This window comes from Zootoca vivipara, chromosome 8 (genome assembly GCF_963506605.1).
Source record: "Zootoca vivipara chromosome 8, rZooViv1.1, whole genome shotgun sequence".
In the NCBI taxonomy this organism is placed as follows: domain Eukaryota; kingdom Metazoa; phylum Chordata; class Lepidosauria; order Squamata; family Lacertidae; genus Zootoca; species Zootoca vivipara.
In genome coordinates this window covers 87,285,013-87,312,814 of record NC_083283.1, presented here as the reverse complement: position 1 = coordinate 87,312,814, position 27,802 = coordinate 87,285,013, and the positions used below count along the sequence as shown (strand labels likewise).

Below are 27,802 nucleotides of genomic sequence, written 5' to 3'. Positions count from 1 at the left end.
CCTGCCTCCCCCTCCAAAGTTGCGCTCCGTGCAGGATGTGCGCGGCGAGAGGCGGCGGCGGGGAAGAGCTTCTCCCGCCGCCGCCTCCCGCCTGCCTCCCCCGACATGAGACGGTGCTTCGGAGACCTTCTCCGAAGCGCCGTCTTATGCCGCTGGTGCGCAGCAAGGCGGCGGGGGAGAGAAGTGCTTCTCCCCCCACCGCCTCCCGCCTGTCTTCCCCGGTGGTGCGGGGCAGGGCGGTGGCTCTGGGGGACGGAGCCGAATTGCAGCGGGCGCCGCTTGCCCCTGCCTGTCTTCCCCGAGCCAAGGGGAAGGCAGGCAGGGGCAGCCACCGCACCGCCACGTTTTGGCTCTGTCCCCCCGGCAAAGGAAGATTAGCTGTCAGCTTCCCGCGCTGACAGCTGATCTTCCTTTGCCGTTTTCTATGGCCGCGCTTCGTAAGACGGAGCGGTGGTCATAGAAAATTTTGTTGTCTTACGAATGCCTCTCGCAACGCAAAACTCTTTCGTCCAGCGAATTTTTCGTTGTGTGAGGCATTCGTAAAGCGAGGCACCACTGTAATGTTTAGGCACCTACTTAGGAGAAACATCAGTCATGTCAAAGGTGCAGCTGACTCACCCCGCTGCCGCATAGCAGTTTAATACAATACATGGCATAATATTTTGTTTGGTTTTTTTTGAAATAAGAGTTATTCATTTTATAAAACTGAAAAAATACACAATACAAAAACATAAAACACAAAAATACACATAGTACAAAAACATAAAACACAAAAATACTATATATATAATTCATATTCATCATTCTTGTATCTTAACATTTTTGACTTCCTCATATCCCAACTGTGTTTCCTTGTAACTCATCCTTAGTAATTTCTATATCATAATTCCAATCACCTTATTTTAACTTAACATTCATTTCATATCTTAATTAACACATATCTAAATTCTAATATACTATAATATCTTAACCTATCTTTCCTCTACCACCTCTATATACTTACAAATCTATATTAAACATTTCCAATATAGCAATTATTTCTTATATAAGCTTTAAATTTCTTCCAATCTTCTTCCACCGACTCTTCTCCCTGATCACGGAGTCTCCCGGTCAGCTCGGCCAGTTCCATAAATTCAATCATCTTCATTTGCCATTCATCCACTGTTGGTAGATCTTCTCTCTTCCAGTTTTTAGCTAATAAAATTCTTGCTGCTGTTGTGGCATACAGAAAAAAATGCAGTATCTTTTTGGGGGATTTCCTCTCTGACTATTCCAAGTAAAAAGGCTTCTGGTTTTTTTAACAAAAGTGTTTTTCAACACCTTTTTCATTTCATTATAGATCTTATCCCAGAAGTCCTTTCCTTGGGGGCAAGTCCACCACATATGGTAAAAGGTTCCTTCTACACTCTTACATTTCCAACATTTATTATCTTGTGATATATCTTAGCTAGTTTTACCAGTGTTAAATACCATCTATACATCATTTTCATCATATTTTCTCTTAAAGCATTACACGCAGTAAACTTCATATTCCTTCACAACCTTTCCCAATCCTCCATCATGATATTATATCCCACATCTTTCGCCCAATCAATCACGTAACATAATATTTTGATAGTTACAGGTAGGTAGCCATGTTGGTCTGACGTAGTCGAAACAAAAAATAAAAAAATCCTTCCAGTAGCACCTTAGAGACCAACTAAGTTTGTCATAGGTATGACCTTTCGTGTGCATGCAGTCTTCTTCAGATAATATTGTGATGTAAGAGTTAATTTTGTGTGCCTGGCGCCATTGAGAATGAAAAGCACCGTCATTGAGTCTGACAAGCATTGCTGTTGTGAATAACAAGCGCCGCCACTGGAGCAGCGCGTCTTTGGTAAATGAGTGCACAAAGACGAAAGTCCTTTGGTCAAACAGTAGTTATACATATGTATTTTGTTTTTATACCGTAGCTTAATCAAAATTATTTTTTATTTCATAACAGGTAGATAGTTTAAGAGCTTAGGTGGCTTCAGCGGCAGGTGCCTGGCGCCCCCCAGAATTCAGCGCCCGAGTGCCCCACACCCCTTGCACCCCCCGGGAAGAAGGCCCTGCCCAGAGGAGCTTGGGAGGAAGAACAAGGAGGAGTCTGTGTGTGGATGAAGTATCGCGCTGTTACACCCATGATGACGCAACACCAGACAACAACATCTACCATTGCAACCACTTCATATGAACAGAAATACATCTCTTTTGAGCTCCTGCCAACTCCACAATTCTATGAATTTCTATAAACTAAAAACAGAAAACAAACAGAAAAGAACAAAACAAAATTCCAGACAGATGGCAGAGCATTGCCTTAGGCAGATGGCTCTGGTAATTAGACACTGGCAAAATATAATATTTCCAAAGGTGGTTTGATTACACCGCCCCAGAAAACTAGCTACATAATTTCATAATTCTGTTTAGTTGCGTTTTTACTATTGTTATCTGTTTGCCTTCACATCTTATACCATCTATTCAAACACCATGTTTTGCAAAGGTGCAATGCAACCAAGAATATAATTTGACAGAACAAAATGACAGTAATCAGTGCAGGCTTCAGGTTTGCAGGGCTGGTGAAGGGGGGGCTCTGGCAAAAAACCGTCATCCTCCACCCCAGGAGTTTGCTAGCTGATCAGGGAGAGAGAGGCAGTGGGGAAGCAGCTCCTCATCTCCCTCGCTGCCGTTGCTACTCACTTGCTCCCCCCTCCAGGCCTGGGTTTGGTGAGCACGGGGGGGGGGGGCAATGACAGCAAAAAGGAGAAGCATCAGGGGCAGAGAGCCTCTGCCAACCTCTGAAACCAGCCCCAATAGTAACAGACACAGATTGACCGTACCCATGTGACAATGGAATAGCATCACTGTGCATTGTTCCAAGATAGTTGTTGTAGCTACTGAATCATAGTCAGGGAACGTAGTTTAGTGCTGACTGAAGGAACCAGGGCACCAGGGAAGAGGAGGAGGCTCAACGTGGCGCCTCCCGGCATCAGCTCGCCGCCCTCGCCTGTCTCCACCATGCCGCACTGAAGCAGCACCGCGCCCAGAGCCTCTGTCTGCTGTGGCCACCGTGGCACAAAGCGGCCAGCTGAGCCGGGAGGCGCCGCGTCCAGCCTCCGCCTCTTCCCCGCCGAAGAGCCGCCCTTCAGCCATTGCCCGCCTCCTCCAGCCCTGCTGGCAGCAGCATCCTCCCTAAAAAAAGGCCAACAACTCTGGGAAACGGGGGGGGGCAGGGGCGCCGGAGGGAGCTTTGCACCACGGCACTGGATATGCTTAAGACGGCCCTGGAAGGGACACACATGAACATGAGAACTGTCACTTCTCCAACAACCGCAAGACAAGGCAGCTCTGAAACTTACAAGCAGAGCACAAAGATTATGGCCAAGCCCTGTATCTATTAAACCTTCTGCCAAGGTTTAAATTAGCAGTAGCAGTTAACAGCGTTAACAGCCTCATCCTCCATATAAAGCCATTCTGCTGCCTCCTGTGGTGTCTCTCATGGGGACAGAAGAGTCTTTGATCCAGTGGAGGTTTTACTCAGTGGAAAGGAGATTGAGGTGAGTTTTGCCAATTCATCTTCTCCCCTGCAGGTCCCCCTTCCCTCCAAATCTTATGAGCTGTTCTGAAGGGTCCATTCAGGAATAGATGGGGGCTGCAGTGAGGACAAACTGGAGAAAATCTCCTCCTTCCCAGTTCTGCTGAAGCCTCTGCTGGATCAAAGTGTCTTCTGTCAGCAGAGGGTCACCACTGGATGCAACCCATTTAGCTAGTAGTCACTGTCCCATCTAGTCAGACCCCCCAAATGAGTTATGCACTTGAGACTGGTGAGACTTTGCAATATAGGGTGGCATGTGCAACTTCTTTTTACCAGTTCAAAATACTCTACCTAAGACTTGTTGCACCTGGAAGAAGTGCTGCTTCCTCTGTTGCAACAGCTCATGAGGAAAAAAAGGAAAATATCACAGCCCACATTCAGAGAACCTGTGATGTTCTCTAGCTGCATGGTAATCTCAGAGGGAGAGAAGCCACTGCCTGCGCATCCTCACCTCCCGCTACTCCCAGACTATCCAGGCCAGAGGATGCACTAGTGTCAGGCTCCATCAGATCCTCCAAGTGCAGAAGCTGTCCCGGAATGTCCCCCTTTTCCTTAGGACATCCCTATTTTCATTGGAGAAATGTTGTAGAGCAGGGATGGCCAACTCCCAAGAGACTGTGATCTACTCACAGAGTTAAAGACTGGCAGTGATCTACCCCCGTTTTTGGGGTTCAGATCAAAGTTGGAGCTTTGTTGAGGAAGGAGAAAGGCCCGTTTCTTTGGGGTTCAGGTCAAAGTTGCTGAGCTTTATTTAGGGATGGGGAAAGCCCCATTTTTGGGGGGTGCAGGGCGAAACTTGTTGGGCTTCTTTGGGGGGAGCCAGCGATCTACCACAGACACCCAGTGATCTACTGGCAGATCATGATCTACCTGTTGGACGTGCCTGTTGTAGAGTATGGAGTTATCTGACCCCCGAGCCATCTGAAGGGAAGTTTTTTAATGTCTGGAAGTTTTTTACTGTTTAACGTTTTATTATGTTTTTATATATGTTGGAAGCCACCGTGAGTGGCTAGGGCAACCTAGTCAGATGAGTGGGGTATGAATAGTAAAGTGGCTGTTGTTAATATGGACGTCCCTATTTTCATCACAGTTGGAGGGTTGTCAGCTCAGAACACCCCTCACTTCCTCCAGCCTGCAGGAACCAGCTTTTACAGAATAGGGTGATGGCCCTTCCAAAGAACAAACCATTCTCCTGAAGGGGTAGAGCTAATGCAGGTGGCTCAGGCCAGCCAGCCAGCTTCAGGATGCTGTTGAGGTAGCCGTTCTCCTCTCTAAGACTAAGATGACTGAGACCAGGATAGGCAACATGGCAGCCTCCAGGTATTGTGGACTACAACTCCCATTATCCCCCATCATTAGTCATGCTGGCTGGGGCTGGAGGGCACCATGTTGAGAACCCCTGATCTGGCTCTGTAGGATTTTAGACAGGGGACATTCTGAGTTCTGCCTGGATATGCCATAATTGGAACTCTGCCAGGCAGCAATGGTCCTTCCTCTATCTCATTCCTAATAATAATTCATATGGTGTTTGTCTTTTGTAAAAATATTTTCATGGAGCAACCCCCTCAGAGGCCAGCATCCCTCCCAGCTCCTCCGAACAGCCTGCATTTTAAGTTACTTTTTCAAACAGTTATGGTACCAACACATGGCAGCTGAGAGCATCTTAGAGATGCAATGAGCATTATTCAAAATACTATTGAGAAGCAATTATGAAAAAATTCTTCAAGCTGTGTCAAAATGTGCTCAAACAAATTTGGCATTTATTTCCAGCCATACCCTTTAGCTTGGCAGGATTTTTGGAATAATGCTGTCGAACTGGTAACATCTTCTATCAGACAAGTTCTGTAATCAAATTGAGGCAGAACTGCAAGGGTAGTGGTACATGCTTTAAAATAAAAGCTGATAAAAGCCAGAGTGTGTACGATATTAATAGCTGAAGAATCTATATGGATGGCTGTAGAGAAAGGTTAGTGAAATATATAGAGTAATGTGTTGTGTTCTGCAAGCAGTCTTGCAGGGAACCTGGCATTACAGCAGATAAACAACTGTCAGGCCAAAAGTCCTATGAATGGTAGTTTCTACATTTCTGTTTATTACAATTATAATTCCAACCTGTTTGAGCTTCAGTCCTTGGTGAAGTAGCACATAGCTGCATTTGTTCTTACCTGTGCACACAGGCATTTAAAAGACATGTGGACATGCATGAATATTACCCACAGATTTATAACTTGGTCCTGTGCATGCCTAATCTCCAGTAATACCCGTTAATTTCACTCGTCTTTCTCCTATCTATGGGAAGCTCTGGTAATCACACAACACAAATATTTGCCTGGCAAAGGGTGAAGCCGCCCTCAATAAATACCCCATATATGCTAGTATTTCAACCTCACTCACCATTAACCTCATTAATGCAGGGAGTAAAATGCAGCTATAGTGCATGACAGTATGCTTCCTTCTCCCCTTTCTAAAAAAATGTAGGTGGTTAATTTGGACACATTGTGCCCCAAGAGCACAGTGAAAATAGCCCTGAGTAAGTACAGACCAAGTTCCTCTTGTAGCCGGGTGGCTTCTAATTGGCTTTTCTGGCTGAGATTAAGGCCTTTGGCTGCCAAGGCAAGCAGGTGTTTTTTGTGTTTTTTAAAGGCATCTTTACGAGATGGAATATAAAGGCAATTCAGCAACAGATGAAACCCTCTGTGAAAGAGGAATACAAAATACAAAATACAGACGCAGGTAAGGATCATACGCACAATTAGTTTCCATGATTATGGGGAATTTCTGTTCCCCACAAGCAAAGAGTTGAATGCCATCCACATCATGGCTTCACAAATTAAGAGCCAATTTATATGTTAGATTTTGAAGATAATTCACACATGACCTTTGTAGGTTAAAAGGAACATGTTGGGGAAAGTATCTGATGCAAGGGCATATTTGCAAAGAGCCAGGATTGGCTATAGTTCTCTCTGACATATTTGGTGGCCAACTCAGGTTTTCTGTCAAATAACATGTGGCAGAGGTGCTAAGTTGTGTCTAACATGGGGGGGGGGAGGCTCCTCAAAGGGTTGCACACACACACACACCTTACCTGGCTGCATAACATATGGAGCTAAGACATAACTAAACCTTATCTATCGATAAGAAATCTAAATACAAACCGTCAGCGGTAACAACCATATTGAGCATGTACTGTTAGGAGTCGTCCTACACACGAGTAGGACTTTGGCAAAGACACATGCCCGACTGGCATCTTCTCTCCCTCCTGGTCGATCGTTTGGGAGCTTCAAAAGCTTTCTCCAGCCCGAACATCACAGCGACTGATGCCAAAAAGCATTAGCACGCTTAGGGATCTGCAGAGTCTTTGCAGTTTGCGTAACAGACCTCAGCGACTCAGCATTTGGCTAATTTATTTTATTTACATATAAACACACAGAGAGCACTGCAACATGCTTCCCTCTCTCTTTAGCACCAGACAGCACAGAGAAAGGACAAAAGACAATAGTCCCACTTCACAGAACACAGTAACACAAACATCCTATCTCTGTCACTTCCCACTCTGTGGAATGAAGAACATACGCCATCTTGTGATAGACAACAATCCCATGGCTGCAGACACGGGGAATGAATCTCCAGCATGTACAAGTCATGGGAGAAACATTTGTATATAGATCACTGTAGGTTGTACCCACTTCAGACTGCAGGTGGGAATTCACTTGATGAAATGCTCTTCCATACCAGAGATTTTTTTTGGGGGGGGGAATCATCTACATAGAAAACTAGGTATCAAGGACAGAAGGCAGCAGAACCACATGCTCATTGTCCCTGAAATGCTAATTACTAGAAGAAAGATGTATTAAAATAAGCCTACACCATTTGGCCCAAAAAAGCTGTTCTAAAATACTGTATAGTGAGAAATAAAATATACAAGAGAAGCCAATTGTGTGGATAAAATTCAATAAAAATGCTTTAAAGGGGATAAAAGAAAGGAAACAAAACAAAAGTCAGTTGCACCATTTGACACCCTGAAGCTTTTTCACATCTTCACTGAAAACTTTTTAATGTCTATTTGTTTTGCTTCTTTTTTAAAAGGGGGAGGGGTAAAAGTTAACTGCTTACCTGGATGAGAGAAAGATCCTCACTATGTAGCCTGAAGAGGTAGTTTCTAAAAGAGGGAAAGGGGAAATAGCAGCAGTTATGCAGGTGAACCAGGAGACAATGGCTCTTGGGTATTCTTGATTTAGAAGCTTAAAACCCTTCCACACATTTTGTCACAGTAAACCTGGATTTGCCACTAAGAGTGCACTTGACAAATAGCTGCATCCACTCCTAGCTCTTTGATAAGGAGTAAACCTATACAGTGGTACCTCGGTTTATGAACACAATTGCTTCCGGAAGTCTGTTCATAAACTGAAGCGTTCATAAACTGAAGTGAACTTTCCCATTGAAAGTAATGGAAAGTGGATTAAACCGTTCCAAACGGGTCTGCGGAGTACTCAACCTGAAGCATAATTCACCTGAAGCATGGGTGTAATTGGTTTCGGAAGTCTGTTCATAAACTGAAGCGTTCATAAACTGAAGTGAACTTTCCCATTGAAAGTAATGGAAAGTGAATTAATCCGTTCCAGATGGGTCTGCGGCGTTCATAAACCGAAAATTCGTAAACCGAGGTGTTCATAAACCGAGGTTCCACTGTATAATGTATCTGTTAACTACACATTGTGTTTAGCTTAGCAGAACCAGGAGTTTGGAAGATTTCCTATTGAAATCAAACAAGCACCTGCAATTTTGGAAATCTACTGCCTGCTGAAAACGTTTCTATTCTGCAAAGCAGCGTTGGCCACTTGTTCTGTATTTCATTATTTTATAGTTTTATGATGTTTCATGATTTTATTGTACACTGCCATGGTATTTTTCGATAGAGTTGTCAATTTAGAAATATTCTGACAGAGAAATAGAATGTTACAAAACTTGTTTGTCTTGTTAGGCGTTTCTAAGTGTACACTGAAGCTTGTCAAAAGCAGAGAGATGTTTGATCATTTTACTGCAGTTATCTTACCTTAGGCAACTTAGGATGAGTGCTACATTTTCTTTCTTAGTTTCTCTAAAGTTTACTCCCACTGGCATTTTGAGTAACTAGGAGGAGGAGATACAAATATCTGTGTGCCTGTTATATATCAAATATTTAACTCTATAGACTCTTGACATGTGGAGCATTGATAGAGAGGAAGTCCCATAGCCCAGGGTTGTATTCAAGTAGCACTAAGTAGGAATGACCTCTGCTTGTACAATGTGACTCTCCTCCCCTACATCTTCCCCTTCAGGAGCAGTTTTGGGAACAGTGGGGGGAGAGAAAGAGAAGGGGAGGGGAAGTCCCATTGCACAAACAGAAGTCACTCTGTGCAATTATTTGGTTGAATACTGCAAAGCATTTTAAGGACATCATATACATACTGTAGGAAGCTGTCTATTTGCCCATCTAGGCCAGTATTGCCGACTGGCAGCAGCACTGACTATGGGCAGAGGTTACTTCATTTCTTTCAATGGTGGTGCCTCCTGCGTGTTCTACTACCCAGAGGTACCTGCTGTGGGTGAAGCCCCCCTCTGAGGTCCCATGGAGTTGGCCCATTTAGATAGAATTGCATTTATCTAGGAATCTAAATGTCTTTCCTGGGTGGGAGAGACCTTTGTTTTGTATACAGACAACATGTACAGTGGTGCCTCGCTTAACGAATGCCCTGCTTAACGAAATTTCCGCTTAATGAAAGGATTTTTTCGAGCGGAGGTTGCCTCACTAGACAAATTCGTTTAATGAAAAATTTGTCTAGCAAATCGCAGTTTCCCATAGGAATGCATTGAAATTCAATTAATGTGTTCCTATGGGCAAATTTTTTTTTAAAAAAATTCAATGCATTCCTATGGGATTCGCTAGACGAATTTTTCGTTATAAGAAAAGACCCGTGGAACGAATTAAATTCGTCTAGCGAGGCACCACTGTATACACCTTTCTTTCTTTTTTTCTTCCTTTCTTCTTTTCTTTCTTAATCTACAGGAGCTCATCTTTTCATACATTTTCCATGAATATTTCTGAAGTGAAGGGGGACACACAATAGACTTTCTTGCAGCAAGCACAAACATAAAATATTCCTCTATTCAGCAACTCAATTTGCAGTAGAAGCTTGATAAAGATGGGATGAAAGTTGTTGGAGCAGCTTCCTCTCTCCAAAGTGGACTGTCAGTGACAATCTGCTCAACCCTACATATCTTGCTTCTGAGTTGGCCAGATAAGAAACCTCAGAGAAGGGCAGTTTGGCCTATGGGCCTTCAGCTGCTTATCCCTGATTTATGCAGAATGGAAATCCCATTTTAGGAAGTGCAAGGCTGAAGGGTTTTTTCAGTTGGACAGCCTCTCTCAGATTGCCTTCCTGTAGCAGCAGAGTATCTGCTGTTTTCTATTTGAGAAAATTGAAGAGCCAGCCAAGAAGAAACGACCTTCCTTTCCTAGCTCATTGTCAAAAACTTCTTTGAATTTTTCACCCTCACTACTGTGGTCTACATTGTTAAAACTCCTATCTCTCTCTCACACACACATTTCCTCTGAAAGCATCAAATCTGCAATGTGTAAAGACATGACATCTCTAACGCAGCCATAAAGACCTTCCTATACAGGCATCCATATTCCAGTGGCATCTGGATCTCCCGTTTTCAACTCTCACTTACTCTTGGTTACAAACTTTAATGAAACACCATAAAAATAAATGTTACTGTTGTGGCTGCTGGCTAACCATTATTTTTGTTAGGTGGGTTGCTGGGTAACAGCCCAAGATAATCTGTTCAAATTTCATTAATTAACATGAATATCAGAAGGTGGTCTTTGATGCAGTCCAGTCATATATATATTTATAAAATCTGTAATAGGAGTTAAAAGGTAAAGGTAAAGGTACCCCTGACCATTAGGTCCAGTCGCGGACGACTCTGGGGTTGCGGTGCTCATCTCACTTTACTGGCCGAGGGAGCCGGCGTACAGCTTCCAGGTCATGTGGCCAGCCAGGCGTGGTGCTAGGGCTTTTTGCGCCCTAAGCAAAACACCTTCTGGCGCCCCCTGGGCGTGCATGCCCCTGCGTCCCCTCCATTGGCGGGAGGAGCGCGGGCCAAGAGGGGAGCTCGGTGCCCTCCCGCCTGTGGAGCTTTGAGCTCCTCAGCAGCAGCGGCTGCAGCGAGCAAGCGGCGGTGGCCGCAGCGGCCATAGCTGAAGGCTTCAGCTGCGGGTGCTGCCGCCGCTTGCTCACTACAGCCGCTGGGGAGCTCACAGCATCCCCTCCGTGGGCGGGAGGGCGCTGAGCTCTCCTTTTGGCTCGTGCTCCTCCCGCCTATGGGGGGGACGCTATGAGCTCCTCAGCGAGCAAGCGGTGGTGGCAGCGCCCATAGCTGAAGGCCGCCGCTACTGCCACTGCTTGCTCGCTGCAGCCACCGCTGGGAGGCTCTCGGCGTCCCCTCCTTTTGGCTCGCGCTCCTCCCGCCTGTGGAGGGGACGCTGTGAGCTCATCGGCGAGCGGGCGGGTGGTGGGGGCGGCAGCGCCCATAGCTGAACGCTTCGGCTGCGGGCGCTTGCCGCCACTACTGTCGCCGCTCACTCACTGCACCTGCCGCTGCTGGGGAGCTCTCGGCGTCCCCTCCATAGGCGGGAGGGCGCTGAGCTCTCCTTTTGGCTCGCGCTCCTCCTGCCAGTGGAGGGGACGCTGTGAGCTCCTCGGCGAGCGGGTGGGTGGCAGCAGCGCCCATAGCTGAAGGCTTCAGCTGTGGGCGCTTGCCGCCATTACCGCCACCGCTCGCTCGCTGCGCCTGCCGCCGCTGGGGAGCTCTCAGCGTCCCCTCCATAGGCGGGAGGAGCACGAGCATGCGCCTTGGGAGGGCGGCGGCGGCGCGGCGGGGTTTTTGCGGGGCAGGCTCAGCAGCGCCCCCTCCATTTTCACGCCCTAGGCAATGGCCTAGTCTGCCTAAATGGACGCACCGGGCCTGCGGCCAGCATGATTAAGCCGCTTCTGGCAAACCAGAGCAGCACATGGAAATGCCGTTTACCTTCCCACTGGAATGGTACCTATTTATCCACTTGCACTTTTGGCGTGCTTTTGAACTGCTAGGTGGCAGGAGCTGGGACTGAACAACAGGAGCTCACCCCATTACGGGGATTCGAACCAACCTTCTGATCAGCAAGCCCTAGGCTCAGTGGTTTAGACCACCACAGCGCCACCCACGTCCCCGTAATAGGAGTTAGGGAGGTTTTTTCTGACTTTGAAAACAACTTCTGAGCTATCTAGGATGAAACTTCGCCTGTTCAGGTTTGGCCATCATCTTGAACAACTGTGGCAATGATTAATGAGAGGAATTATTGCTGTCTCAGTACCTATGAAACCAAATTTGAATTCATAAATTATTTTAAAGAGGCATTCCAATAACCTAAAATATTCCTTCACCTTTTGATGAGCAGCTGTTCCATTGTTTGAAGCTGTAAGGATTTAGAAACAAAAAACCAAAGCAACCTGCTTCAGCCCAGATCTGAAGTCATGTCTGAAGGAAGCTAAGTTCCCTGTCAGTTCCCAACATTCATAGGAAACCATATTTTTCTTCTCTGCAGAACCAAACCACCACCACCTCCAACACATCTCCTTGGGTTGTTTTTACAGTCAGGGCATGAGTTACCACTCATGCTATATCAAAGGCAAACCAGGAGAGTACAAGCTGGGTAGGATTCATGGAGTATCAGGGCAGAAAAATCAGCAAGCAGGTTCATGGCACATTCCAGGAGTTCCATGCAAGAGCTTTTCAGCAGCCTGCTAACAGTCTCTTCCTACTTCCTTCTAGAGGGGCTGGTAGGAGGCTGCAGTCAATGGAAGCTGAAATGCTGGCATTGAAAGGCAGCCTGCTAAGCTAAGCTAAGCCCAGGCTGCTGGGCTAAGGAGCAATGTTCACCAACTTGATCAGAACTGAATTTTAACAAACATAAGAAAGAACTTTCATCCATGTACATGCAGGTGGTGACAGGACATGTTTTTTTTAAGTTGCTTCATCAAAACAAAAACAACACTTTGGGGGTTGGCTGTTTAAAATTTTTGGCCAACTAATAAAACAAAACACCAGTCATCATCCAAGCCACTTCCTTCAAGCAGTATTATTATAGCTCAGTCTGACCCCAGAAACCCTCTAGAAGGACAGTCAACATCTGTAGATAGCTGGAATCAAAAGCAGGATAATAAAACAGGCAAAATGTTGCATGCTTAGGCCCACAACAGTTGTATCCCAAATTAAGATATTGCTGGACATGTTTAAGCATGTCTGGCTCTTAACTGTTTGCAATATTTGTTCATTGGGCTGATTTGAAACTAGTAAAAGCCTAGGCTCATAGCAGAGTGTCAAGATGCACTACTGCTACTGCTAAAAAATTCCACTCTTGGCAGAAATACGAAGAGCAGTAACAGACAGTGCTTTAACCTGTTGTGAGTCACCTTCACAATTTGCATGAAAGGGAGAAATACCCACAGATCAAATGCTAATTCAGCCACTCCCTTCCTTACTGTACAGTCTAACCAGAACTGTATACGGTAATACAATTCTCTTGGCTGCGTCTCTTAGCTTCAAGCCCGAAACACTGCAAGGATTGCAGAATATTCTTTTCTTAGCAAAGTGGTTACCAAGTATCACAGCTAATTTTGAAGTCCATGGCTTGTTCACATGTTACATGGATATAAATGATGTATTTTAATCACATATGCATTCAAACAAGAAAAATTAGCCATCTGATATGAGAGAATTTTTAAAAAGCATTGTCTCACCTTGCTCCAACAACAAGTTCTTTTTGTCTTGGATCAAATGTTATCTGAGAGAAGTCGACAGCATTTTCTGCTCTGAATATATGTAACCAAGGAGCAATTTCTATACAAACATAAATTTGATAAATAAATAAAATCAGATTATTAGCATTAAAATATTTAGCATTTACATAGATTTTTCAATGCTATCAATTTTTTGATGCCTATCTTATTTCATGAATCCTTACAACAGCCTTGTAAGCTGTTGTTTCTTTAGCATACCGTGTTTCTCCAAAAATAAGACACCGTCTTATATTTATTTTTCCTCAAAAAACCACACTATGGCTTATTTTCAGGGGATGTCTTATTTTTTCCCTCCTCCTCCTGCCGCGGCCGGCATTGCTGCTGCGCCTATCACTATGTCTTATATTCGATGTATGGCTTATATTCCTTGAATGCTTAAAAATCCTGCTATGGCTTATTTTATGGAAAGGCCAACCATGTAAAAATCAGAGGAGAGAATAAGAACAGACAAAACCCCCTGTGATTTAGCAAGAGGACATGGTTTGTAAAATTACAATGAGCAGGTTTTGGAGGGGTGTAAACAATAAAAAAAACACTAGTAGAGATGAAACAGAAGTTGCAGCTGAAGACTGTGACCAGTCAAGACATTAAATAAATTTAGATGAAAGAGAGAGGAAGATAGTTAGCAAGAATGAAAGGATCAATGAAAAAGGGGGATATTGGAGCTTGCTTACAGTTAAAAGGCACCCAAACAGACGAAAAGGTTAAAATATAAGAGAGCAGCAAGGTCAACTGACACCAAAACATCAATAGGATTCAGAACATAGGAAGAGCCCTGCTGGATCTGACCAGGCCACATCCTGCCCATTCTTCGCTTCTCAGAGTGGCCAGTCCCTGGAATGGCTCTCTAAGATCCAGAGAACAAGCAATGAGCTGACTATTGCTTTTAAGAAAGCAAAGAGGCGGGAACATCAATGGAAGGTAAGTGTGTGGGGGGGGTGATAAAGAGAGGCAAGAAGATGAGACACATGAAGATGATGATGAAGAAGAAACAAGAGATGAGTCAGGAATGTGGTGGACATCATTGCTACCTTCATACCCCCGGCTACATTCCTAGGTTATTCACCTGAGGTTTTTCTGTTTTGTTTTTGTTTCTTTGCTGGGCCTGCTGTTTTTTCTGTCTTTCATGAAACTAAAAACATATGGTGTTTGTTTTTTTAAAAAAAAGGAAGACGAAAGAAAGAAAGAAAGAAAGAAAGAAAGAAAGGGAGCAAACTTTATGCATAAAATAGTCAGCAGACAGTGGGAGAAAATTACATGGCAGAAGAAGGGCTGGGAAAGGAGATGAGAATTTAATGTGGGGGCGATACAAGGAAGAGGAAAGGATTGATGAATGAGGGGAAAACAGTGAAACGCAGAGATTAAAGATGAAGAAAAAGCAGATGAGAATGAGGTTTCTGCCAAAGATGCTCAAAGCTGCAAGAAATCACAATGGGTGAGGCAGTCATGAGCAGAACCTTGAATTGTGCTCTGCAGGATGTATTTATTCAGTGCATTGACAAAATAGTTAAGACCACCCCCCTGCGGAGGAGATGAGTTGGCAATGTTCTGCACCAGCTGAAGTGTGGTACTTGAAGAGTATGTGGATGCAATCTTCTCAATCTGCTGTTTCCCTGTCTAATTTTCTTGTGGCATCCATTTATATTCCACTCCTGCTTTATCTGTTATTGTTGTTATTGTGTTTTTTTGGTTGTTTTTTTAAATAAAGCTGGAAATTGAGTGTGGATGTTCTGTAACGTCAAGAAACTGAAGTGAAGTGAAGTGGAAAGCTAATGCTTGGCCCTCAGAGGATATGCCAACCCCCTTCCAATATAACAGAATGTTCTGCAACTACAACATGAAGAGTCTAATTTATCATCTTCATTAAGTCTATGTGCTCAATCAAAAATTCTGTTTCAAATGGGCAATGAAACAAGACACACACAACCACATTTCAAACTACTCTCCCTTTCCATATGTCACCAGGGCAATTCCAGGAGGCTTTTAAATGTTTTTCTACATTTATTCTGCCTTCTGTTGTTGCCAGAGATGCTCATTCAATTAATCTTCATTGATGACAGAATGCCATCAGCCCATTTGTTGTGGACTTCATAAGGATTGGAGGCCTGAGAGAATCCCCCCCCAAAGGCCTTCTGTTTCTGCAAACTCGGATAATGCAAGTTGATTTACAGCTCAATGTAGGGCTTCCTCAAGGTAAGTGTGCACAATATTGTAGCCTGTCCAGTTTAAAGGGAGACGATGGAATGATATCAAACTCTGAATGAAAACTTCAAATTATAAATTTGAGGTGAGTAAATAGGAAATCATTCATTTAGGATTCTGGCCCCAGCCGCTGATACTGTGTTGAAAGCTGCACTGGACATTGTTCTGGTCCTTATGAGTAGCTTTGGGAGAAAGATATGGGAACATTCTGTAGGGAGGAAGAGCCAAAACAGGTCTTGGTGCGTGCAGAAGCAGCCTTGTGGTTCTCCAGATCCTGGCCAGAACCTGCCCTTCAGAAAGTATTGTTCTTGTACTTAATGTCAGAGGGCACAATCAGTGGCTCAATTGTTTCCCCACAAGCCCTTTTTAACCCTTGCGTAGCCTGTGCCCTCCAATGAATTTTACAGAGCTGCTTTCAGCAACTATAATTGCCAAGTAAGTAAATGAATCTATTTCAGCAGATCGTCCTTACAGTTGCAGCAAGCAAAGGAACTCCGCTGTGTTTAGCAGTTACTTGCATCAGATTGTTGTGGTTTAATTCCTTGGGGTGTATGCTAGTTACTAAAAAAAAATATTGCAAGAAGAAACTGGGGCATTATTTATTTGTTCGCCCTGCTGACTTCCTATCTTCCCACTGAGTAATCACTGTTTACTTTTAACAGCATCCGTGCTGGTTCCTCCCCTCATTCATACATTCTCGTATGCCCCTTCTCCCGTCTGCAGCACCATTGCTAACTTTCATAGCTGCTCAAATTGCCAATATGTTCGCTGCTGGTACCCTGAAAGAACACTGGCAATTATTGCAGTCCCTGTGGAGAAAAGGAGGCTGATTAGCAGCAAAAGCCTCAAAGACCCCTTTAAGTCTGGTGATTAAGCAGCCGTACGTCTGATCAGAATCAATCAGAGAGAAGAACAAGAAGTCTCAGGGATGAAGAATAAGACCTCACACCTGAAAGCACCACCTTTAAGTTTATGCAATGTTCTTTCTCTAGCTCCCTTTCATCAGGATTTAAAAGAGGTTATGAAATCATGTTCAGCTCCCTGCAAATGGTGGGAATGCAAAAACCAACGTGGTTGTCATGGGGAGCAGTAGCTGAGTGGGCTGATGAATGCCAGCCGGTCCGCCGCGCAGCTGCGCCCACGGCACCTGTGCTGCACCCGCCTGCCGCGCAGCAGCGCCTGTGGCAGCCGCGCTGTGCACGGCGCCCACCGCACTGGGAAACGGGGCGGGAGGGCGCCAGAGGGATCCGGCGTACCATGGCGCCAGGGGCGCTTAAGACGGCCCTGATGCTCACATTATTCTCCATTGGTTTTGCCCTATTTTTGCTTCCCTGACCCCCTACCTCATCCTACTCTCTGTCCCTCAGGACTCACATGTCTGTCTGCTTCCCCATGTTCCTCTTGCACTATCACTTAGTTGCCTTTCCAGAAAGCAGTTGTGCTGACTGTTTCTTGCTTTAATAGCCCTGCCTTAAACCTTAACATTTGGCTTCTAAGTCTGTTAAGCATCACAGATCATGTTCTGGGCTGTATCAATAGGAGTATAGCATCTAGATCAAGGGAAGTAATAGTACCACTGTATTCTGCTCTGGTCAGACCTCACCTGGAGTACTGTGTCCAGTTCTGGGCACCACAGTTCAAGAAGGATACTGATAAGCTGGAACGTGTCCAGAAGAGGGCAACCAAAATGGTCAAAGGCCTGGAAACGATGCCTTATGAGGAACGGCTTAGGGAGCTGGGTATGTTTAGCCTGGAGAAGAGAAGGTTAAGGGGTGATATGATAACCATGTTCAAATATATAAAAGGATGTCATATAGAGGAGGGAGAAAGGTTGTTTTCTGCTGCTCCAGAGAAGCGGACACGGAGCAACGGATTCAAACTACAAGAAAGAAAATTCCACCTAAACATTAGGAAGAACTTCCTGACAGTAAGAGCTGTTCGGCAGTGGAATTTGCTGCCAAGGAGTGTGGTGGAGTCTCCTTCTTTGGAGGTCTTTAAGCAGAGGCTTGACAGCCATCTGTCAGGAATGCTTTGATGGTGTTTCCTGCTTGGCAGGGGGTTGGACTGGATGGCCCTTGTGGTCTCTTCCAACTCTATGATTCTATGATTCTATGATTCTATGTTCCAGCTTTTTATCATCCCTCTCTATTGCCAGCCATCGCTTTGCGTTTATTAAAGCGGGGTTCAATGTTTTCCGCTCCAACGTCCTTCTTCACAGATTCTCTAAGGGTCGAGTCTCAGTTTTATGTTCCTGTGATAACCAGTCGATGGAATCCCTTCAGCACATAGTGTTTGCATGCCCTCTGTATAGTGGTGTCCGGAAAAACCTATTGAGTCCATTAGTCCAAAAATTCTCTGGACTTCCAGTAGAGACTCAGCTCGCCCTATTATTGCAAGATACTGATTTCGTTTGTAACCTTGCAAGTGGCAAGATTTTTAACTTCTGTTCTGTCCTATAAGAGGCGAATGGATTGTTACATGAATCCTGAAAGCTTTTACCATATCGTTTTTCCTAATTTTATATTATCTGTAATTGTTATATTTTTAGTTCTATATTTATTTTATTAATTGTAAAGCAAGTATGTCTCACTGTGTCTATTTTTATGTGTATATGAGCTTAAAGCTGAAATAAATCATTCATTCATTGTTAAGCATGGCAGTCTGCCCCAGCATCGAGTGGGCTGGTTGCTAGGGTTGCAAATAGGTGTGAAATGGGGTGTGTGAGAGGATCAGAGTAATGGCTGCTGATGTCACAAAGTAAAAGTGCTATTCCCATATGTAATCCCTTTTTTAAAAAAGTCCTTTGACATCTCAAATGAAAGCTTGCTAGTTTCTTCCATACAAGTCTATCATCTTCCCCATCCTCCTAAATTTCAAATGGTCTTGGCTCTTTCCTGACCAGAAAAGAGGTTCAGGAAGAAAATGCAGTTAGGTTCATAAAGGTGTGAAATGCTATGAGAGTGTGTCATTTTCTTGGCCTAACAGAACGTCAGTGATTTTTGGCTACTGCTAAATATAAATAAAACTATCATAATTAAACACCGTAATTTTGAAAATGTGATAGTAGTGTTTCTTGCTATAGCGTTATGGGTTAAATTCAGATGCAGTACTCCAAAATATCCACTCTCTGTTGAGTCCCCTTCTTTGTGGAGTAAAAACAGGCTGTAGCTTGGCCTATGAATATATATTTGCATAACTTGTCTTGCAATATCTTTGGGGAGAAGCAGCTTCAGGACAAAACAGATAGAGCTTTCTTTCCTGGTGTAGCAAAGCTCTGGTGCTTGGCTTTCAAAACCTGCTGGCATTTGGTCTTTTGCCTTCATTGCTCATTCCACAGGTGCCCCCTTTCCACTCAACTGAGCAAGAGGACTGCAGAATGACAGGTAAGATTCAACATAAGGGAATGAAAAGTGATGCTTACTGGAGCAAAGAGTCCTAACTTCACATATATACTAAAGTCAAAATTGGCTATAGCTCCACAGGAGATGGAGGTCTTGGGATCACATACAGATACAGATATAGGCACAGGCACACACACACACACACAATACACCGGGAAATAATGAAATCATTCAATTCAAACCCAGAAATGGTGAGAGAGAAATGGAGAGTTCTCGTGGCTCGTGAGGAGACCCTCCGTGGAGCCCGAAGAGGATGTCAGTTTTGCCCAACCTTGTTCATCTGAACTTACCCTCTGCTGGGTTTGACCTTGCCTCACCGGAACCTAACCCATGCTTGACATGGCTCTGCTTCTTGGGTTTAAAAATGATGCTAGCAGTGTGTGATCTAGAGTCCCTGGGCTCCTTTGGCTAGTCCCCCTTTGGCTAGAACCCCATTTGCTAGCTGGGGGCTACTGCCCGGGACAAAACAATAGCAGCCTTTTAACAATGCTGGCTTGAGAGATAATGACTGTTCTTGGGAAAATAGTGCACCAAACATTTTGTGGCCTCACACCAGTCATAAATGCTTTGGTGAGCATTTATGAACCAGCCCACTGATTCAAAGGAGTGAAAATTAAAATGCAGGTCAATTATGAGCAGAGATTTCCAACCAATCTGTAGCAATCTCAGATTTTCTTAATACAGACAGAAGTCTATAAGGAAAGTAGCCAAAGAACAAGAAATCCACTTCTACTTAACTCCAATTTTGCTATTCCTTGCTCTTCTTTATTTGGAAATTGCCTTCTCAATCACCTACTGTCACAGTGGCCGGAGCGGGCTACTTCAGAGTAACGACTCTACACAGCTCTGCATTTTATTCTTTTATTGGTGCTGCGTATTTACAGTGCTGAAGTCATTGCTATATACACGGAGCTATGTGTTCAGTCGGGTTCAGAACCTCCGAATGGCTTTTGGCGCGTCTTTCTCCAACACAAAAGCCTGGGTAGACCCATCCTCTTTCCTCTCCTCTTTCTGCGCAATTCCGGAGTTGGGGGGATGGGTCTCCCCCCCCTATTTGCCCCTTCCTGTTCCACCTGAGACCCTGGCTCCGCTACCTTGCCTGAGCCTCGGACACGACTTCCTGCTTCCCCACTGGAATCGGAACTCTCTCTGCTTTCCCCTGTGCTCGGGGATGGGCTTGAACTCAGGAGGGGAGGGACTTCGCGATATCCCCTGTCCCTCACACCTACCTTCACTTGTAACAACAGGATGCTCCACCCGCTGGCACTGGGAATCCTCTGTGGACACTGTTCCAAAGTACATCACCCCCAGACCTGTGACCAGCATCACCATCCAAATGCCATCTTGCATGTTAGCCATGTTTTCCTGTGCACCGGTCACATCTCCCTTAGCCAGGAACTCTTCTTGTCTTCAGATGCGAAAAGGCCCTAGAGAAAGAATGTCACAACATAATTACAACTACGTAGATCAACGATGGCCAATCTTCCAATCTTCAGATGTTGGCGCAAGCCCCCAAAGTCTATTTTACCCCTTGACTCAACCTCTTCAAGGGTGATCAGCTGACACTTCCAAGTGTTAAGTGGTCCCTAATTTAGCCTACTCAAATATAGGACAACAATATAGCTTCCCCTCCCAACTAATTCTTATTTTAAGAGATTTATAGTTTGCTTTTTTAGGAGGAAGTCCTACATGCGTAAAATAAAAATCCAACTCATAAAACACCATACTATCAACAGTAACAGCAGAATCAAACACAACAAAGTAGCAACAATAAAACTTAGCCATGACCCAATAAGCAGCCACTATTTATGATCTTGTGGAGAAGAAATCAGTAGAAGGCCCACTTTAAAAATGTAAGGGATGGGGCATGCCTGATCTCTGTAGAATGACCGCTCTCCCCATCAACTGGAGGGCGCCCTTTGCGTGGCTGCGCGCAGCACCCCCAATCCTTTGAGACTCCCGGCAGAAAGCTCCTGGTCCACCACCCCACATCACAGCCCTTGAGGTTCCCGCCAAACCTCAGTTCAGAATGAACCCATTGTGACGGGCGGAGGCAGAGCCAGGAGAGTGGATCAAGAAGGGGTAGCCATCACTCCGGTCTGCTCTTCGCGTATGTAAGGGGGTGGCGCCTTCTTGGGAGCCCACAGTCAGCTCCAGAGCTTCACCTGCCCTGCCCTCCCTTTGTTTATGCTCTATTTCAGGTTAACCTCTTTACAGATATGTGGGCGCTGCTACGGTCATTCGATGGTTGCTGTTAAAGGACTGGGAAGGAATTTCCCCGGCATTGGCAGGTTTCGCCTTCCCCATAGCAAAATGTCACAACTTTGGCGGTTTTAGGCTTGGGCGGAATCCTTTAGTCTATCTTCCCTAAATGGGGGTGGGGCACGTGAAGTGGTGACACACACACACCCCACGGCGGTGATCCCAGGGTTCCCTGTTAAAGGGGCTGTGCTGACGGGAGTCAATGGCCATACGCTGAAAGGTTGTCAGTGCACTCCCCTGTGTTGCAGCGAAATGGGGGGGGGCTCTCTGCTTAAACATATGTCCTCCAGAGCCAGCCCACTCCCCAGACAGATCTATTAACCTGATGTGCCTCAGATCCCTGGTTGGGGACTGGGAGGGATAAACACCCAATGCCTAAGCCAAGGTCTTTCTACAACTGAAAGTTTAAATAAAGTTGGGGCCAATTTTAATCCCATAACACGTTGTCATGCGTCATTCATTACACCTGGGTGGCTCTTGGGGTCGGGGGGGGGTGTCTCCAACTGGCCATGCAAACTTAAATTCCATAATTGTGGGGTTACTGCTGAAAAGGCCCTGTTACATGTACTGATCATTTTCACTAGAGGACACTGAGCCAATCCCTCTGAGTTAGCTGGCAACATGGGTGCAGTCCTTTGAGTAAACTGGTCCCAAACATATAAAAATGTAATAATATTAGTTGTTTCTATTTTCATCATGTAGCCTTAAGATAAGAGCACAGCGAATAATGCTGCCTGCAGTGGGAGAATCAGAAGAGGAAGGAAACACCCAGGCAGCCTTTTTCTCCAAGAAACAAGTTATGGAAGCAGTAGTGAAAAAAAGTGCTGCGTTTATAAAAGTATCACTCTCCTTTTAAAATGGTCTATAGAATGCATGTGTTTTAAAACAGTCAGAATGCATGTGTTCCTGAGCAGTGCATCTCTGCTATGAATATTCTATGAATCCGTGCTCAGAGTTTCTATGTGAGAGCTTTGTTTTATACAACTCTTTTATATACGTAGCAATGTTGTCGTCCTTTTTATATAGATTGCCCAAGAGGAATATAGGAATTAGAGACCTTTGAGGTCTTTTCCCACTCTCTGATTCTGTAACTGAGTTAATTGTCAACCTTCACTGGTATATACATCACCAAATGTCAGTGAGATTTGCTTTACCCTATACATATCAAACCTGCCTCCCCCCCCCCAGCCCCAAAGAAAAAGCCTCTATCCCCTTGGCTTCAATATTTCTGGGAATTTTGTATCTCTGCAAGATTGTTCTCACTTTGGCAACATTCTAGCTTTACATGGTACAGACACACCATTCCCTGCACTGAACTGAAGATGACTTAGCAGCCAGCAAGTTGTTTCACCCACACATCAAGGGCAGCCTCTACTTGGAAATAAAAGGCTACTCAGACTGATAAACAGAACAGGGCAATCCCATAAAGCAGTGTGGAAAAAGTCATGAGGCAAATAATGCTTTCAACATATGCTGATTACTGAACATAATTGTTTTATCAAGCAGCAGTCAATGGAAGATTAATTGCTGTGGTCTTCCTAGAACTGATGTGCTAAACTCATAAAGTCCTCATTCCCCACCCCAAAAAGGTTATATGGGCTGAGAGGTGGGGGGAAAGAAAGGGGGGAGGAGAGAGAGAGAGAGAGAGAGAGAGAGAGAGAGAGAGAGAGAGAGAGAGAGAGAGAGAGAGAATAGCCTTGGATGTCAACTTATTCTTCAATTATTCTTCAATAGGTTGACAGCCTGAGGAAACATTATGAGTGGCCTGTGAGAGCCTTATGAAGGAAAGTTTACTTCTGAGAAAACTCCACTCACTTCCTTCCTAAGCCTCCCACAGGAAAAAAGTGCAGGGCCATCTAAGAGAGACCAGTCCTCTCCCTGAACTATGGCAACTCTCTTAATGTGAAGAACTGGCACCTGAGTTTATTTGTTTTCCTCTTTCCTCTTCATCCCTTTCCCCCCCCATCAGGGGCGTAGCCAGGATGAAAATCAGGGGGGGCAAGGGGCGGGGAGCAAGGGGCGGGGCCAGGGGAAGGGGCCAAGGGGCGGGGCCACATCAGAGTAGCCCGAAATCGGGCTGCTCCGACTCCCTCCTCCCCCACCGCGATAGGAAGGGACGAGGGGGAGCCAGGATCAGCCCGAAATCGGGCTGCTCCGACTCCCTCCTCCCCCTCCACGATCGGAAGGGACGAGGGGGAGCCAGGATCAGCCCAAAATCGGGCTGCTCCGACTCCCTCCTCCCCCTCCACGATCGGAAGGGACGAGGGGGAGCCAGGATCAGCCCAAAATCGGGCTGCTCCGACTCCCTCCTCCCCCTCCACGATCGGAAGGGACGAGGGGGAGCCAGGATCAGCCCGAAATCGGGCTGCTCCGATCCCCTCCTCCCCCTCCGCAATCGCTGGGGCAGGTGGAGGGAAAGCCCCAGAGCCGCGCAAAGTGGTTGCCTGGCTTTCCCTCCGCCCGCCCCACAGCCAGCCGGCTAGAAGGGACGTCTCCCTTCTCCCTTGCTGGCTGTGGGGCGGAGGGAGGGAAAGCCAGCCAAACGCTTTGCGCGGCTCTGGTGCTTTCCTGCCGCCCGCCCCACAGCCAGCCAGGGAGAAGGGAGACGGCACCGGGCGGGCAGTGGGGCAGGCTGGCCAGTGGCCCTGCTTCTAGGGGGGGCAATTGCCCCCTCCTGCCCCCCCTGCCTACGCCCATGCCCCCCATTTTGTGCAATATATTTTATTTTATAAGCCTGAGAGCAGGGACCATTTTGGGGTTGGTTTTTTTTTTTATCTGTAAGCTGCTCTGGGAGTCTTGTCTGCTGAAGGAGGAGATAAAATACTTTCAGGAATTTATGTGCGCAGAGAACTGCAATTTGACTGTCTCTGTTCCACCAAGAATTACATTAAAAACAGAAGCTGACTACACCGTTCCTGAGAGTCTACCTTACTCTGGAGGCAGCCTTCCTCTGAATGCCACACAAGTCCCTGGGAATCACATGTCCGGTTACAGTCCAGTTCTGCTTGCAGGCTGTCCATGTGAGAACCAGATGCTGGAGCAGACGGGCCTTTGGTCTGACCCAGCGGGGACCATCTTTTGCTATGTTCTCAAAGCAACATTTGAGACCAGGTATGTGTTCTAGAGCAGATAATAGGAACAGGAGTCCACAAACACCCAGCCACCAGTGGCAACCACAAGATTAATTCTGCCAACTGCTAATACTGAACGTCCATGCACAGCCAACACACCCCTTCCAAAGGAGCTTCACCAAAATTTGGGGCAAAGTGGTGAAACGTGGAAACAGTGTTAGAAATTAGTCAGGTGCCAGGTGCATTTTGCGCACGCATCTCCTTTCCCAGGGCAGGAGCAATAAAACATAATACCAAAATGTGTGGATTTCTGAATAGGCAAGACTCGTGATAACTCTGAGACATAAATTGGAGGAGTGGGGCTCCAAAAGTTTCTTTTAGGGCGAAGAGACCATCAAATGCTTATTTTCTATTCAGTTATTTTATAAACCACTTAACAGACGGTATCTCTAAACATTGCATATATCCTCAGCATCTACATATTGAACCAAGAGTTTGGAATTGGAAACTGATTTCAGCCATGCTTTTGACTTCTGGGGGCGGTTTTATTTCCTCTGTATCAGGCAGGGTTCAAATGGGACCCTCCGGGTCTCTCTCTCTGCCCAGGGCACACTCCTTCCTCAACTGCTTTTGTGTGGCTGAAATGTATCAGAGAACTGCAAAATAATGCCTCTTCCTTGCCAGGAGGGAGAGACACACAAAGAGTGTGTGGCCATCTCGCTTCTGTGGGGCTGGATTGCAGCCTAGTACACAAATGCAAGAGCAGCACCTGTTGCTCTCCCCACTTTTGTGCATAGGTCCACCCCACCGGTGGCATGCGCCCCCCCCCCGGAAGTTTGCCAAGGAATCCTGGCCAGTGGCTACTAAATATATAGGCTGTGGGAAAGTCAGTGAATTTCCCTCTTGCAGTTCCATGCACGTACAAAGCCAAAATAATTCCGCCTCCGCTCCCCCCACCCTCTACTATCTGTGCACATTTGGCGTCAAGATGGAGTGCAGTCATATCAAACAGGGCTCCCTCTAACCTCCACTCCCTGCTTGTCCATTTCCACTGTCTTTCCAGTTGATTTTGTACTCCTTCCAGCTGGAATTAATCCTCCATATAAGACACGATTAGATAGTCTACGGTTTATGCTATGAAAACTGAATAGGGAATGTGAGCAACCTCAGGCAAATCAGTCATTGTCATCTATTAATCTGGAAGGCCACACAGAATGACTAAATCAATGAAGAAGCATTGAATGGTTATTTATTTAACTCCTTCTATTCTCTTTTAGGACGCGGGTGGCGCTGTGGGTTAAACCACAGAGCCTAGGGCTTGCTGATCAGAAGGTCGGCGGTTCATATCCCCGCGATGGGGTGAGCTCCCGTCGCTCGGTCCCAGATCCTGCCCACCTAGCAGTTCGAAGGCACATCAAAGTGCAAGTAGATAAATAGGTACTGCTCCAAGCAGGAAGGTAAACGGCGTTTCCGTGAGCTGCTCTGGTTCGCCAGAAGCGGCTTTGTCCTGCTGGCCACATGACCTGGAAGCTGTACGCCGGCTCCCTTGGCCAATAACGCGAGATGAGCGCCGCAACCTCAGAGTCGATCACGACTGCACCTAATGGTCAGGGTTCCCCTTTACCTTTACCTATTCTCTTTAATGGCATTTCATCCTCTTCTGAGTATGAATCACCCCCGGTCAACAATTAATCATGAGATCGGTAAAGAACATATTTGTTACCCTAATGTGCAGAAGAGGTTCACAAAACAAGAGGCACTCAAGCTTTTGACTCAGGAAATTCGTTTCTAAAAAGCTTTCTCATTTACATTCTCTCTGCCTGCCCTCCTCTCTGGATTATATTGATGGTAGATGGAGAGATGCATTAGTTAGCAAAGCTTGACCACACAACCTTAATTAGTCATTCCTCATGCACAATTTCCCTAATCTCTTGAGAGACAGGTCAAAGTTATACTTCTAAAAATTTATAATCCATCAATTTGTGCCCAGATTTTAACTCTGGCCACAACTGATAACTCACTGTAGAGCAGCCCCATTAAAATGGAAAATTCTGGAGTGAGTTGTGAATTCATCCTCTGCTGTTGCAAGCATTTGATGTGTTGCTTTTATTCACAAAATCATTTGTTCCCCACCTTTCTGGTTCAAAATGAACCACCAAAGGCCACTAAAGAATAAGATAAATGCACAAGCATAAAACAGTTGAAAACACAAATGGCAGACCTGGCTTTTCATTGAGAACAAAACCACATCCAATATAGGTGGCAGCCCTATTGCTGAATCAAAAGTTTTCCTAACTGAAAGCATTTCAGCCTTGTTTAGAATGTGTGGTTGGTAATCCATATCTAGTCCGTTATGGCTCTCAGATGCAAAGTGAGGTGGAAAGGAGAGGTAGCCTTGATCAGATTCCAAAACTCTCTAGACAATCTAAAGTCAGTCCTCCGGGAATATGCAGGTAACCTTGGAAGGGACAGCACATGGAAGAATCCCAACCAAGCCTATGAAGAGGCGTGTAGTGGTGATAGGGGATTCCCTACTGAGGGGTACAGAAGCAGTGATCTGTGGGCCTGACAAGATGTCTCGAGAGGTGTGCTGTCTACCTGGGGCCAAGATCAAAGATGTAACAGAACGGCTGCAAGGAATCATAAAACCCACCGACAAATACCCCTTCCTTTTGGTGCATGTGGGAACTAATGACACTGCAAGCCATAGCTTACAGAAGATCAGAAATGATTATGAGGCTCTGGGCAGGAAGTTGAAGCAATTAGATGCACAAATTGTCATCTCTTCTGTCCTCCCAGTTGAACGACATGGCCCAGGGAGAGAGGGGAAAATAGGGGAAGTGAACAACTGGCTTCGCAAATGGTGCAAACAGGAACGGTTTGGATTCCTAGATCACGGTCTGCAGTTTCTTAAAGATGGACTTCTGGCAAGTGATGGACTGCACCTCACAAAAGTTGGGAGGAATGTTTTTGCCACGAAACTCAAAAACCTCATCAGGAGGGCTTTAAACTGACTTATATGGGGGAGGGAGACAGTGGTCCTGAAGGTAGGAGTCTATCAAATGCTGAAGATGATCATCCAAATGTCAAGGACCAAATGGAGCAAGCAGCATGCAGACCTAGTGGTGGGACGAAAATATCCTTAAATAAGAGACATGGGGGAATGATCAACGGTCTTCAATGTCTGTATACTAATGCACAGAGCATGGGAAATAAACAAGATGAACTTGAGCTCTTGGTACAGCAAACTAAATATGACATAATAGGCATCACTGAAACCTGGTGGGATGAGTCTCATGACTGGAATGTAGTAATAGAGGGATACAATCTATTTAAGAGAAATAGACCAAACAGGAAAGGAGGAGGAGT

The 27,802-nt window shown here is 45.5% G+C and overlaps 1 protein-coding gene across 3 annotated transcripts in view; it reads right to left on the bottom strand.

Annotated features, from left to right (window-relative positions):
* The window catches only part of SEMA5A (semaphorin 5A), a 127,873-nt gene that overhangs the window by 57,184 nt on the left and 42,887 nt on the right, over positions 1-27,802 (bottom strand). For all 3 annotated transcript variants that reach the window (XM_035101278.2, XM_035101279.2, XM_060278165.1), the window contains exons 2-4: positions 20,330-20,527; positions 13,438-13,537; positions 7,727-7,772 (exon numbers count right to left, since the gene is read on the bottom strand). In XM_035101278.2, coding sequence (XP_034957169.2) covers positions 7,727-7,772; positions 13,438-13,537; positions 20,330-20,459 — 276 coding nt within the window. In that variant the 5' untranslated portion in view covers positions 20,460-20,527. The remainder of the gene's footprint in view (positions 1-7,726; positions 7,773-13,437; positions 13,538-20,329; positions 20,528-27,802) is intronic.